The 14,475-nt window shown below is 33.4% G+C and overlaps 1 protein-coding gene across 1 annotated transcript; it reads left to right on the forward strand.

The window, feature by feature from the left end:
- The first annotated feature begins 478 nt into the window (after positions 1-478).
- Positions 479-6,903, forward strand: LOC126691609 (U-box domain-containing protein 13-like). Its single transcript, XM_050386650.1, has 5 exons — positions 479-806; positions 908-1,024; positions 2,395-2,847; positions 4,228-4,507; positions 5,719-6,903. The coding sequence occupies exons 1-5, from the start codon at positions 537-539 to the stop codon at positions 6,594-6,596; spliced, it is 1,998 nt and encodes a 665-aa protein (XP_050242607.1). The 5' UTR covers positions 479-536; the 3' UTR covers positions 6,597-6,903.
- The last annotated feature ends 7,572 nt before the right edge of the window (positions 6,904-14,475 follow it).

Here is a 14,475-nt window from a genome sequence, read left to right on the forward strand (position 1 = left end):
CTCAACAGTAGTATATAGTATAGGTTGCGTTTGAAATTAGCTTAAAAATCAATTTTTTTTACTATTTAGTTTATTTTTACTATTATTTTATGGATCCTATTTCATGTTTTGGTACTCTCTATGGACCTTACTATTTCAACTATTTTTTAGATTTATTTATAACACTTTTAACAAAAAAAAAAAAAAAATTTAGTTCCAACTAAATAAGAAGCGAACTCATATTATTAAACGAGGTGTAGTTGGACACGGCTTTAGATCTTAGGTAGGTTGTCCGTGCAGCGACCCTGAATCCTTGATAGCGACGACTTAGTCATTACCAAAGCCTCACACAAAGACACCATAGTAGTTAATACGGTAAACAAGTAATTAAACCCACCTTAATTAGTCCAACTACAACCTTAATAATAATAATAATAATACTGTGCTTAAGCTTAACCCAAATTACAACAAGTACAAACTTTTAGTATTTTACAACTGGAAAAAACAAAAAACAAAAATGGCACCAAGCAAAGCTACTACTCCTATTCCTATTCCTCATGGAGGACCAAAAAGCTGTGCTACTCAAGAACCTCATCGACGTCGTGGACGAGATCTCCGAGATCTCAGACTTCAGATGCGTTTTCAGGAAGCAGTGTCACGATCTCAGCAGGAGATTGAGGCTCTTGAAGCCTTTGTTCGAAGATTTGGAAGAGATCGAGCTCCAAATCTCCGAAGACACTGTCAGAGCTCTCGCTTTTTTAAAGGAAGCTTTGGACAAAGCCAAGGATTTGCTTCTATTTGGAAGCCGAGGCAGCAAGCTTTACATGGTCACCACCAATTTCTTACCTTTCCTTTTTAAAAAAAAAAATTAATGCTGTTTATGTTTTTTCAATTCTCTGAGATATGAATGGCTTTTATGTGGTTACAGGTACTGAAGAGAGAAGAAATAAACTGTAAATTTGAGGAAGTTACAATTCATTTTGAAAGAGCATTAAGTGATATTTCCTATGACAAATTTGACATCTCAGATGAAGTTAAGGAGCAGGTAATTATTCATAATTGCAAGTTTCTTTGCTCTAGTGAGAAATAGCTCGCTTATGTTTCATTCTTCTATGCAGAATTTAGTAATGTACTATATATATGAAATTGATTAGGGGAACCATAAAAAGAAGGAACTCTTTGCATCTATTAAACTTGTTGTGTGATTGTGTGTGATAATTGAATAATGAGCGGAAGCATGAAAGAGAAAGCACACAAAAGGTTTTCCTGGTTCGGCTTACTCCTATAGTGAGAAAGCTCTTGATGTTACAACGAGCCCAATATAGGGTTTATATGCTAGAGAATATTAACCCTAGGCTAACTTAAGGTTAATTTGCTTGTTCTACAAGTACATGAGCCTACAATTGATTTGGGCCACTTGGGTCATAATACGTCTAACAGCATCAAACAGAGTGCAGTCATCTTGTAGGAACTATGTTTTCTTGTCATAAAAGACCTAACCAGGGAATTTTTTAAGGAAAAAGTTAATGGATGCCTAAGCTAATGTTTAGGAAATATTTTTAGAAACTTTTGATGGGAAAAGAAAAAAGCAATTAATTTTTTTGACAACCTTTTATATTTCCCATGAAAGTGGTGTTAAAACTTTCCTAAACTCCTAAGGGCACCCGTTAATAAGATTTTTTTTTTTTATTAATAATTTTGGGGGTATGACCTTTTTTAAACATAATTGCAATTTTTTTTTTTTTGGGTATTTGCGTACTGGGTACAACGTTTTTCATATATCTTTCTTATGGCCAAAATAAATTGTTGGTATTTAGCTCACGAGCAATTTTAGTACTTTAAGTTTAAAGTGATTGCTTGTAGTTCCTAACAAACTTCAAGTGATAACTTGTACTCCCTACAAACATAAAGTTATCATTTTTAGCCCCAAAAAAATTTAAAGTGATCGATTTTAGTTCCTAACAAATTTAAAGTGATTGCTTTTAGTCCTATAGAGTGATAATGTGTCAGTTTTTAGATTGGTGATGTCATCTAAATGATTAAAAGTAATCCCTTTAAACTTTAGGGACTAAAATTCCTCGAGTGCTATACTTTAGCGACCAACAACATATTTAAACCCCCTTTTTTTTAGTGTGGAGCTTAATGGTCTGTTTGGATTGAGGGGGAGGGAGAGGGAGTAGAGTAGATTTAGCACAAAATTAGCTTATTTTTAGCCAACACAACTCTACTACCCTCCACTCCCCCTCCTTCCCCCCTCCATCCAAATAGGCCATAAGTGAATCTTGGAAGCACTCATTTCCTGTATGTATTCACTTTAGAATTTGCAGTCACCTATAAAATGATGCTCTATTAGAGTTTTGCTGAGGTTGTTCTGTTGATGTTTAATGTTAGTTGTATAAATGTTGCTATTTTCAGGTTGAGCTTGTTCATACTCAATTTAAAAGATGCAAGGAACGGATTGATGCTCCTGACTTGGAGCTGTATGAGGATCTGTTATCCATGTACAACCAGAGCAATGATGTGGACACTGACCCTGGGATTCTATGTATATTATGCAAAAAACTAAAGTTTAGGGAAGTTAAAGACATCAAACAAGAATCACTAGCTCTGCAGGAGATAATTGGTTCAGGGGGTGAAAATCTGGAGGAAAGTGTAAAGAAGATGTCAATGCTGCTCAAAAAATTTGAAAACTTTGTGCAAGCAGGATACAGCAACATGGGTGTTTCTGCAAGTAATGATTGTTCTCCCTGTTGCGGTGATCAGGCATGCACTGATCAGTGTTCCCAATCACCAGTTGTCCCAGATGATTTTCGTTGCCCAATATCACTTGAGTTGATGAAAGATCCTGTCATTATTTCCACAGGGCAGGTTTGTTCTTAAAAGAATCATTTTGAGACATTGATTAGATGGGTTTCTCGCTATATTCTTTTGGATGTTTTGGAAAGTTTTTGTCTTCTACATTTAGTTTTGAGAAAATTGCTAATAGGAAGCCAGTGCTAATGTTGAACTTCTTTGTCCAATACCTTGTCCCCAATGGGTTCTATCTAGGAGATTTAACAAGTCTTAGTTAATCCTAATAAATTCTCATCTCTCCCTACCAATGAGCTCAACTGGCACCACCTTACCTTATAAGTTTTAGCTAGAGAGTGAGGTCATAGGTTCAAGACCCAATTGGGTACTTGTGTAACTTACCAATTGAAAAAATTAAAAAATAAATAAATATTGTCAATTGTAAAGTTCCAGTGTTTGATTTATTGTGTGTTTGGAAGTTAATAAGAGAGTAGAAAATGATGGGAAATTAAGATGAAGAGGGAATGGTAAGGAACAGAAGGATTGTAGTTCTGTTCCTTTCAGTTTCTCTGTTGTTTTGATATTTGTAAAGAAAATAAATTAGTATCTCCTGTTTTGAAGCATGATTAGAACAATATAATTATTATACCCTTTTCTAAAATGTAGAGATTGTTTTGTCATGAAATTTAAGGGTTAGAAAGGTAATTTTGTAAGTAAAGCTCTTAATGTGCTTTCTATTTCCTTATGTCATTATTTCCACAGGGCAGGTTTGTTCTTAAAAGAATCATTTGAGTCATCGATTAATGGGTTCCTCATAACATTCTTTTGGATGTTTTGGAAAGGTTTTGCCTTCTATATTAAGTTTTGAGAGAACTAGTAGGAAGCCAGTGCTAATGAAATCCCATCTACTTGTGTAATTTACCAATTGAAAAAAAGAAAAAAAAATTGTTGATTGTAAACTTCCAGTGTCTGATTTATGGTGTGTTTGGAAGTTAATAAGAGAGTAGAAAAGGATGAGAAATTAAAATGAAGAGGGAATGGAAAGGAACAGAAGGATTATAGTTCTGTTCCTTTCAGATCCTCTGCTGTTTGGATATTTGTAAAGAAAATCAGTATCTCTTGTTTTGTAGCATGATTAGAACAATGTAATTATTATACCCTTTTCTAAAATGTAGACAGATTGTTTTGTTATGAAATTTAAAGGTTATAAAGGTAATTTTGTAAGTAAAGCACTTAATGTGCTCTCTATTTCCTTGTGTTCCACCCACTTTTGGGGGGACCCAAAAAGTAGGCTTGAGGGCAATGGAAAGGAATGAGACTCATTCCATTTCCTCCCAAAAAACTTCCCAACGGGGATGCCACCATTCCATTCCCATTATCTTCCCCCTCCCAAACAGCCTGTTAGGAGAGTGCTAATTTTAAGTATAAATTTCTTACAAGGGTCTTTCCATTTTGTAGACTTATGAACGAGCTTGCATTAAGAAATGGCTTGAAGGAGGACATGGAACATGTCCAAAGACACAACAGATCCTTTCCAGAACTAACCTCACTCCCAACTATGTTTTATCGAGTCTAATATCCAATTGGTGTGAGATGAATGGGGTGGAACCCTCTAAACGGCCAGGCAATTCGCACCAAGGAAGGGTTGCGTCTACTGGTTCTGCTGAAGGTGCGGAGCTAGATATTCTTCTGAGCAAGCTCACCTCTGACAACATTGAGGACCAGCGATCTGCTGCAGGTGACAATAGAAACAAAAATTTATTCATTTCAGAATGAAAGGGGAAATAAAAAAAGAATACATTGCTGCATATTGGGATCTTAGTCCCCCCCCCCCCCCCCCCCGTTTCTCCCTTTTCCTAATCTAGTTCCTTTTTTATTTTGTTGAAGTCTTAATAATTTTGAATATTGTAATTTTCTTTGTATAGTTGCAATTTCTATTCCAGAAAGAATTCTCTATCTTCTTCTGCAACTTTCACTGACATATGTGCCTTTTTCCTGTGAAAATTTTCAAAATCAGAATTTATCAAGCAATGGCTTCAAAATATGAAATTAGCTAAAAATTGTGTTGGTTGATTGTGGTAAATTCATTTCTAACTCAAAAAAAATTCCAATATCCATTTATACTTTAAATATTTTGAGTTTGACATAATGTTACTTCATCCCTTATAGATAGATAAGAAGAAAGAGAAAAACTTTTTTTTTTGATAGGTAAGAAGAAAGAGAAAAAACCAATCAAGTGAACCATGTTATCCTACTTATTGTTAGGAAATGTAATATTCTACTAGAGAGAGAATTGAATTGAAAACTGGAGCCAAATCCCATAAATCAAAGGTGAAAGCAGGGAAAAGGCGACAAACCCATATTTCTTTCTTTGTCGGTAAACTTGAAAGGTGCTTACAACAGGGTTTTATTTCGTTGGTTCTAGTGTAATTTTAGATTCTTTAATTTTGGGTTGTAACCACATGGAACAGTATCCCATGAAATGGAAAGAGTCCATTTCACGGCTAAAGTTTTATTTCCTAAATTTGACAGTGTATAGAATCTGAATGCCATGTCATTTCAAATTTTAAATGACGTGACTCTAGATAAACCTTTAGATTTGTAATAATTAATCTGAATCATAAAACGGAACCATCTCAAATGGAGAGGATCCCGATACTATGTACTTCACCTCTTGGGATTCCAAATATCTCTCCAAGCTTATATGATTGGACACTTCAGTTGATATTTTCCTGTCAGTGAATTCATTCTCTCTTTGTTTACAAAAGATGGATAGGTTCAAAATATGATTACTGTAATCTATGTAGATAAAGTGATTTTCTTTGTCAATTTTATTTTGTACCCAGTATGTCAGGATTAGGATTTTAAATTCTTCTCTTGGATCTCAGAAACACAGGTCCTTTTGTTACAACTATAATTACTTTCTGACAAATCCTAATCTTGTTGTAGCTGAGCTTCGTCTTCTTGCCAAGCACAATGGTGACAACCGTGTGTTAATTGCTGAGGCTGGTGCCATACCCCTCCTTGTTGGTCTCCTCTTTTCACCTGACTCTCGGACCCAAGAGCATGCAGTTACTGCTCTCCTGAACCTGTCAATATGTCAGGATAACAAAGGGTGCATCATATCTTCTGAGGCTGTTCCTGGAATCCTTCATGTACTTAAGAATGGGAATATGCAGGCACGCGAAAATGCAGCTGCCACTGTTTTCAGCCTGTCTGTGGTGGATGAGTACAAGGTGACTCTTGGTGATTCTGGAGCAATCCCAGCACTGGTAACACTCTTGAGTGAAGGTAGCCAAAGGGGGAAGGTGGATGCTGCTACAGCACTTTTCAATTTATGCATTTTTCAAGGGAACAAGGGCCGGGCAATCAGGGCTGGAGTTGTGCCCATGCTGATGAAACTGCTTACAGAACCTAGTGGTGACATGGTGGGCGAGGCATTGGCCATATTGGCAATACTGGCCAGTCACCCTGATGGAAAAATGGCAATTGGAGCTTTGAATGCTGTGCCAACTTTGGTGGAGTTAATTGGGAATGGATCTCCTAGGAATAGGGAGAATGCAACTGCAGTGCTGGTGCACCTTTGTGCTGATCCTCAGCATCTCTCTGAGGCCAAGGAACTTGGTGTGATGACTCTCCTGTTGGACCTCGCCGAAAGTGGCACAGAAAGGGGTAAGCGGAAGGCTGTTCAGTTGCTTGAGATTGTAGGTAGCTCGGAAGAGAATCATGCACAAACTCAGATGCAAGCTGATGCCCAGCCTCAGGCTCAGGTGTCACATTTGCCATTTGTAGCAAGTGGCACAGATGTTGGGACAGGGGATAGCTAAGTTAATAGTTTTTATTTTACTTTATATCATGTTGTATTGTTTACTCATTACCCTTCGTTTATGGGGGTATAAGTTAATAGTTTTTATTTTACTTTATATCATTCTGTATTGTTTGCTCATTACCCTTCGTTTATGGGGGTAAGTGCTACTGCCATTATACTGTAGTAATTTATGTTAGGAGGCTTATGAGAGGTGTTGTAAAGAGGTTTAGGAATGGGAGAAATTGAGGTGCGGATATAATTGTGTAGCTATAATGCACTTCTGCTGATTCCTATAATTTTTATAGTGGAACAAATTTATAATGGAACATGTATTGCCTGCATAAATTAGAGTCTGAATTTGCACGAGTCCTTGACAACATGGTTTGTCATAAGAGTGTGGAGACAGGCTTGAAGTCTTCCGTATCACGCTTATCCGGATCTTAGTCTGGCCCATTGGGTAGAAGAGAGGTTGTGGTTGCTCTAGTCTGGTATTCTGATTACAATGAGCTATTGAGGGTGAGATTTTTTGTACTGGGCTAGCATTCAGATATGTTCTCGCTGCCCTTTTCTTAAACACTAATTGTTGTTTTACACTACTTGATGTACACGAGTTTGCACAATGTCCACATTTGTAAAGCCAGATATCCACTTTTTTTCAAGGATGCCCACACTTTACACTGGGTGTGTATCATGGGAATGAGACTTGTCTATTGCAGATAGTACGAATGAAAATTAATCTGTCGTAATCTGCTTATAGACTCAACGAGGAAGACATCAATTGTGATCTTGTTTATTGAAGCAAAGCAAATGAAAAGAGAATTCCATCTACAAGGCTCAAATATTATTGACCAGACACAGGAAATGGATCCTGTCAAACAGCATTTAGATATGTTCTCGCTGCCCTTTTCTTAAACACTAATTGTTGTTTTACACTACTTGATGTACACGAGTTTTCACAATGTCCACATTTGTAAAGCCAGATATCCACTTTTTTTCAAGGATGTCCACACTTTACACTGAGTGTGTATCATGGGAATGAGACTTGTCTATTGCAGATAGGACGAATGAAAATTAATCTGTCGTAATCTACTCATAGACTCAACGAGGAAGACATCAATTGTGATCTTGTTTATTGAAGCAATGCAAATGAAAAGAAACTTCCATCTACAAGGCTCAAATATTATTGACCAAGCAAAGGAAATGGATCCTGTCAAGCAACAGTGAAGTTACATAGAAAAGGCAAAACTGATTATAGTGGTGATATTATGTTACAGTAGTGCTAATCATCATCAACTGGAAAGAGATATTGCCAATACAGCGATGGGGGGAGGAATATGTGGCCCAATAAGCCAGCTTTTTGGTGTCACTCCAACACTGTTCAAGCTCGATGATATATCCAATTGTCACAATCTTATCTTGCAAAATCAGATGGGTTCCATGGGAGTCAAAAGCTATTTGAATGGGCTTGACCCGAATGTTTTCCATGAGATAGTACTATGTGGTGTATCTCATGCATTTGGTATATACAAAATTTCTCTTTAAATATGCGAAGTCTAGTATTCTACCTTGATGAAAGAACTACATAGTATATATTATGATGCATGGGAAATTATTGCACCAGGATACAGTGAACCCACAAAAAGTGTGAAAACACTCAAGGAAGAAGAGGAAGATAGGAGGGTGAGGACGAGGAATCTGTACCCTATGAACTAAATATGTTGATATTGGTTAGATTGGACATGGACCTTGTTTTGACTTATTTGACAATTTCTGAAGTTGGTCCGAGAATTGCGCTGCAGAAGATCAATGTTTGTCTTCTACTCATCTTGTTCTTATTTGAAGTTTAACATTTAACTTAAGAATATTGTACTTAGTATGGTGTGGCAAGTCATGCACTCTTTTCCTGAACTAGAAATGTACTAATTATTGTACTATTTAATAAAACTAGAAGCATTCAGCATGGAAGATGAAGAACACCCTCAATAATTTAGATGAAAAATATAAAAATTTTGTACCATAACTCTGACACGTGTAACTGCAAATTATAGAAAAAAAAAACAATAAATTCATGTGAAAGTGATGGTTTATCAATCATATTGCACATATAATCAAATTGTAACCAAACGTGTAATAATAGGAGAACTAAATCAATATTCCTACAACCTCATCCTTTTTAAGGAGATTTAAAGCCTTTATTAAGGTACTTAAAATATTAAATGTATAAATAAAGGAAAATTGAAAATGAAATGTATACAAACAAGAAAAAGTGAAGCTCTATGATTGGATTGGATGACACTCAAATCACAATTAGTGCTATTAGGTGGGCCTTGAGATTTGGAATATGGATACATGGAGCGATTTGGAATTAGGTGGGCCCACCTGAACAGAGCGATTTCTCCGCGCTTTTAGATCAACACGGAAAAGAATTTTTCATTTTCTTCTTTCTCTTACTTTTAAAGCTCAATTATCCTGCAATTAAATAAAATCCTAATAAATTTATTTTCTGTGTATTAATCTATTGTTATTATTCTGATGATGAATCCTAGAAAATCTCTCTCTGAATTCTCAACCACCAGATTTATGTTTGGGGGATTATAAGATTTGAAATGAACGGTAATGGAAACAAACCCAATTATATGAGTGCTTTCTCACGCAAGCATCCATCCCATGCATACATGACATATATATATATATATATATATATATAAAACGATTTTCCTCTTTGGATTGGACTTTTATATGGTTTAGAAATACTTCTAAACCTTAAGGGCAAAACTTGAGGACTACCTGGTAAAAATAAATTTTCAACACTTAAAATGCTTACAAAATAAGACACTCTACTACTAATCTATGTTTTCAAAATAAAAATATTCAAAATTTAAATAAAAATAAAATTATGACACTAGACCCAAAAAAAAAAAAAAATTCATCATACGTGTAAAGCGTGTGTGATGAGGCTACTATGTATGTGTGTATATATATATATATATATATATATAAACTACTAAACCCCTCACCAATCAAAGAGTGACACCAGCTCAATTATGTACCGGTCATATTATAATATATTAACACCAAGTTGTATGAGAACGTACAGTAGAAAACATAAACAAAGTGCTACATTATTATATATAGAGGACAAAAACACATCAAGATATACTTTGTTTTGCATGAAAAACACGACAGCGCACTAGATCCTCTATATTTGCCATTTGCAAAATGCTCTCTATCTCTCTCTCTTTTTCTCTCTCTATTTGTAACTTTGTTAATCTTGTTTTTTTAAAAAGCTACATGGATACTAGTTCTATTTTTTTTATTTTTTTTTTATAGTATATTTGGTCTTGAATTTTAATATATTTTCATTCTTGACTTCTAAAAGCCTTTTTTTATTATTCATGCTTTGGTCTCTTAAAGCTAAAATTCGGGTTTGGTGATAGGATGATTGGTATTACAAGCTCTATGTTTATCAAAGTATCAAACGCCATTCAAGAGAGTATGGCATTAGTAACATGCTAGATTAGAAGAGTTAATGGCCATTTAAGCTGGCTTAGGCAAACACAATTAACTGGATATTTGAATTCCATCTAAAATCTAGGAAGTTCATTTACCTTGGAAAATGAGACAGGAAGTAAGCTAGGACAGATTGTGAGAAATCCGATATATAGACCCTAATTGATTATGCAGAGGGTTTATGAATTAATCTTCAATTATCTCAAAATTTTGCAATCACAATTTCAATACAATAGACCACAAATAGCGCGCAGCACATCAAATCATAAAGAAATAAACATAAAATAATGAACATATAGAATTTGGTGTGCAAAACCTTGTAATTTTTGATAACTTATTTGTTTAGTGTTTATCAAAAGATTGTTAACTATATGACAAAAAACCAAAAGTTTCTTATTTTTTTAAAATTTTTTAAAAGCTAGTTTTTTTTATTAATATTATAATTTTAAAATTATCCAAAAAAAAATAAAATAAAATAAAAGCTATGCTTTTAGCCAAATAAACACTTGGTGACAAAGTGAAAAATCGATGGAGCACGTCTCCTCAAGGAAAAATCACTATGAGAACTCATTGTTGTGACCTGCAATAGCTTTCAAATTTCGGAACTTCTCATACATGCATGAACCCTTTCATGAACAACGCGATTGTGTTAACGGTTGAACCTCTAATTGACTCTAAGGCACTTCCTCAAAGATTTGATACCGCAATGAACTTTAGTAGGATGTGGTTTCAAACTCTTTAATCACACATATTTGATGTACACCCAATGAATATGTCTATTCTAACATGGGATGGAGTATATATTTTTCTCTTTGTTTAGTAAACATGTGTTGGGTTTAAAAACAAAGGCACTATCTTTTAATTAAAACCAGTAAATATAGACTAACTATGTGAATCACGATCAATTGAGAAACTGCCAAACACCATATGTCAATTGATCGTACATCATTCGAGGAAATGTCAAATTCTAAAATTTGAACAATCTAGACTTGATCAAGTGGCTATCGAAACTAGATAGAACGAACTTCTTGAGCTGCTTTACCACAATTAGATCTTGAACACTTGAGGACATGTTACAAACTCTATTTAAATTACATTATCATAGAATTTTCCCCTCTTAAACCTAACAAATTGAATAAGTAAACGAGTTTGATTTTTATCAGCAATCACTAGACCAAAATAACTTATAATTATCAGTTGCAATAGAGACTTTAATACCGTACTGCATTAGGAAATTTTTTTTGCAATAATTTAAAATGAAAAAATCATTGTAATAACTTGATTATTTGATACCAATTATTTTTGCAATCTATTACAACAAATATTTCAAATTGATAACTTATTGTAATGAAGATATCATTGTAATAACTTAATATCAACTATTTTACAATCTATTGAAATAACAAATATAAAACTACAATAAAGATATCATTGTAATAATTTAATATCAATTATTTTACAACCTATTATAATGACATACTGTTGGATTGTGTGGCCAAATAGCCCACAATATGGATGTTGAATTGTGTGGTTAAATAACCCACAATGTGTATGTGTGTAATTCTCAAAAGAAATTACTTTACACAATATTCTATATGAGATGATTATTATTAATAAAATTGTTTGAATAATGGAATTGCATGTTTTGGCTATGATTGGCTGTGTGGGGTTTGACATAGTCAAATATGCAGTTGAGATTTCTCAAGGATCATGAGTTTTGAATGAGGGCAGTGAGGTGGATAAGAGATCTGATTTTAACATTTAAATAAATGTTAGAAACTTTAACGTTCATGTCTTAATTTGTAGGAACTGAAATGAACGTTGATAACTTTTGTGAGTCTTTAAATATCCCACTTGAGATCTCTAGATAAGTGAACCACACAAAAATCCTGCAAAGTGAAAACACCTACTGCAACCCAAACACTATTTCACTCTTATCTTTCCATTTGAATATACGTTTCAGATATTTACTCTCTTAGTGTTTTAGTTGAATAAGAGTTCTATTTCAATTTGAGTTTTATTTCAATTTTGCTTCACATACATCAAACAATTATTTATTACAATGAATATATCATTGCAATAACTTAACCAAATTATTTTTGTCAATTATTTACAATCTATTGTAATAAGATTTGTCAAGTAATAGCCTATTGCTACAAGATGTTCAAATTAATAAATTATTTATTGCAACAACATTTATATCATTGCATCAAAGTTATCATTCAAAATATTTAATGTTTATTGCAACAAAATTTTTTGTTGCACAAACCTATTACTTTAAATTTTATTGCAACACCTCACATCAACTATTGCAATGAATTTGATATTATTGTAATGATTTTTCACATTGTAATAAACATTTTTTTTCTTATAGTGGTACATGACTACCAAACTTATAAAGTTATAAAATTTATAAATAAATGAAACGCTATAAGATGTTGCATCCACAAAGGGTAGTTTTTGTTATTTAACCATCGTTTTGTACAATTAAATTTTATTTATCGTAAGAAGAAAAAAAGAAAAGAAAAAATCAAACACCGGAGATGTTGGGCAACTAGATATGACATATATATCCTCATAAAGCTTCACGGCTAGCTGAAGGTGGTATGCAACCACTGTTTGCATGGGTGAAAAATTACCCATACAAATAGCCCACCAAAATAAGCAGTAAGACCACCACCCACATGAAGCTCCCATGGTGGCCAGGATGAGATGGCGACGTGGAGGTGAGTGGTACAAGATGGTTCAATGTAAAGGTGGGATGGTGGAGCATGGAATAGTGATGTGGAGATGGAGAAGGTATATCATGCATCGAGTGCTTGAGTCCTTCCTCTCATATGAGGGTGGAACCTTATGTGAGATGAAGGACTCATGTATCCGATGCATAATATATTTTTCCATAGAGATAGATGGTACCATAAGGTAAGATGGTGGATATATGTTGACAAATGGTTTGCTAAACATGTTGTGACCTGCGAAAGAAATATAACATCTCAAATATTATTATACTAACTTTTTTGAGAAGCTGGCAATTAGTTTTATTAAAAAGATGAAAAAAGAAAACACATTACAACTGATTTAATTGATCGACATAAGATGGTAAACTATTGAACCAAATAACATAATTATTAATGTCTTAATCCTAACAACATGTTAGTTAAATTATTTAGGCAATTCCATATTGATCGCATCTACAAGTTAAAAGTTGTTGTAATAGTAATTCAAAATTGATAAATTATTAAATCAATAATAATTAGTTACAATAACTTATAATTTTTTGTTGTAATAGAGGATTTAATACCATACTGCATTAGGAAAATTTGTTACAATAACTTAAAATGAAGAAATTGTTGTAATAACTTAATGCCAATTATTTTTGCAATTTATTGCAATGAAAATTTTGAAATGATAGCTCATTGAAACGAAGTTATCATTGCAATAACTTGATATAAATTATTTTACAATCTATTACAATGTCAAATATGAAGCTACAACGAAGATATTATTGCAATAACCTTTTTTTTGAGGAAGAAGAAGAAGAATAACCCAATATTAATTATTTTACAATCTATTGTAATGACAAATAAAAAATAATTATCTATTACAACAAAAGTTTCGTTGCAATAATTTGATCAAATTATTATTTTTGATTATTTGTAATCCATTACAATAAGATTTGTGTAGTAATAACCTATTGCTACAGGGTACATTAGAAGCAATAAATTGTTTATTACAACAACATATATATATATATATATATTATATCCAAAGTTTCATTAAAATTTATATAGTTTATTGCAATGGATTTTTTTTTTTTTGTACAAATATATTATTACATATTTTATTGTAACACATTACATCAACTATTGTAATGACTCCAATATTATTGCAACGATTTTTTTCATTATAATAAACATTTTTTCTTATAGTGTCCTCTTATATATATGTTGGATTGTAGGGAAGACTAAACTCCTTAAACAAGAAAGACAAGAAGGGATACAATGGTAATCTTTGGTGTTTCTTTGGCCCCAAAAAAAAAGTTGTAATCGTATGATCTTTGAATGTTCATTTACTGAAAGGATTTAGCAAGCAACTGTATGGTTGATAGCTGGTATATATAAAAAATTACAGTGATGTCATGCATTGTGTCATAATCACAAGCTAAAAGGTAAAATTTTCAAAACAACCCCTACAAGCTGGCCAAGGCTACTTCTCATCATACTATTTTGTGGGTACAGCAACGAAATGCTCAAATGCTCAGCACAAAAGTTATGACAAAGGAAGGTGCTTTTCAATTATTTAGGGATAGTGTTAGACATAGAATGATTTTGTAAAAGTGTTAAAAACTTTAGGTAAAATTGAACATCAAATTGGTAAAGTCTTAACAA

This window comes from Quercus robur, chromosome 7, assembly GCF_932294415.1.
Source record: "Quercus robur chromosome 7, dhQueRobu3.1, whole genome shotgun sequence".
Classification (NCBI taxonomy): Eukaryota; Viridiplantae; Streptophyta; class Magnoliopsida; order Fagales; family Fagaceae; genus Quercus; species Quercus robur.

Coding starts and splice junctions, on each gene's coding strand:
- LOC126691609 (XM_050386650.1), top strand. CDS start 537: ATGGAGGACCAAAAAGCTGTGCTACTCAAGAACCTCATCGACGTCGTG. Junction 2,848..4,227: donor TCATTATTTCCACAGGGCAG/GTTTGTTCTTAA, acceptor TCCATTTTGTAG/ACTTATGAACGAGCTTGCAT. Junction 4,508..5,718: donor GGACCAGCGATCTGCTGCAG/GTGACAATAGAA, acceptor ATCTTGTTGTAG/CTGAGCTTCGTCTTCTTGCC.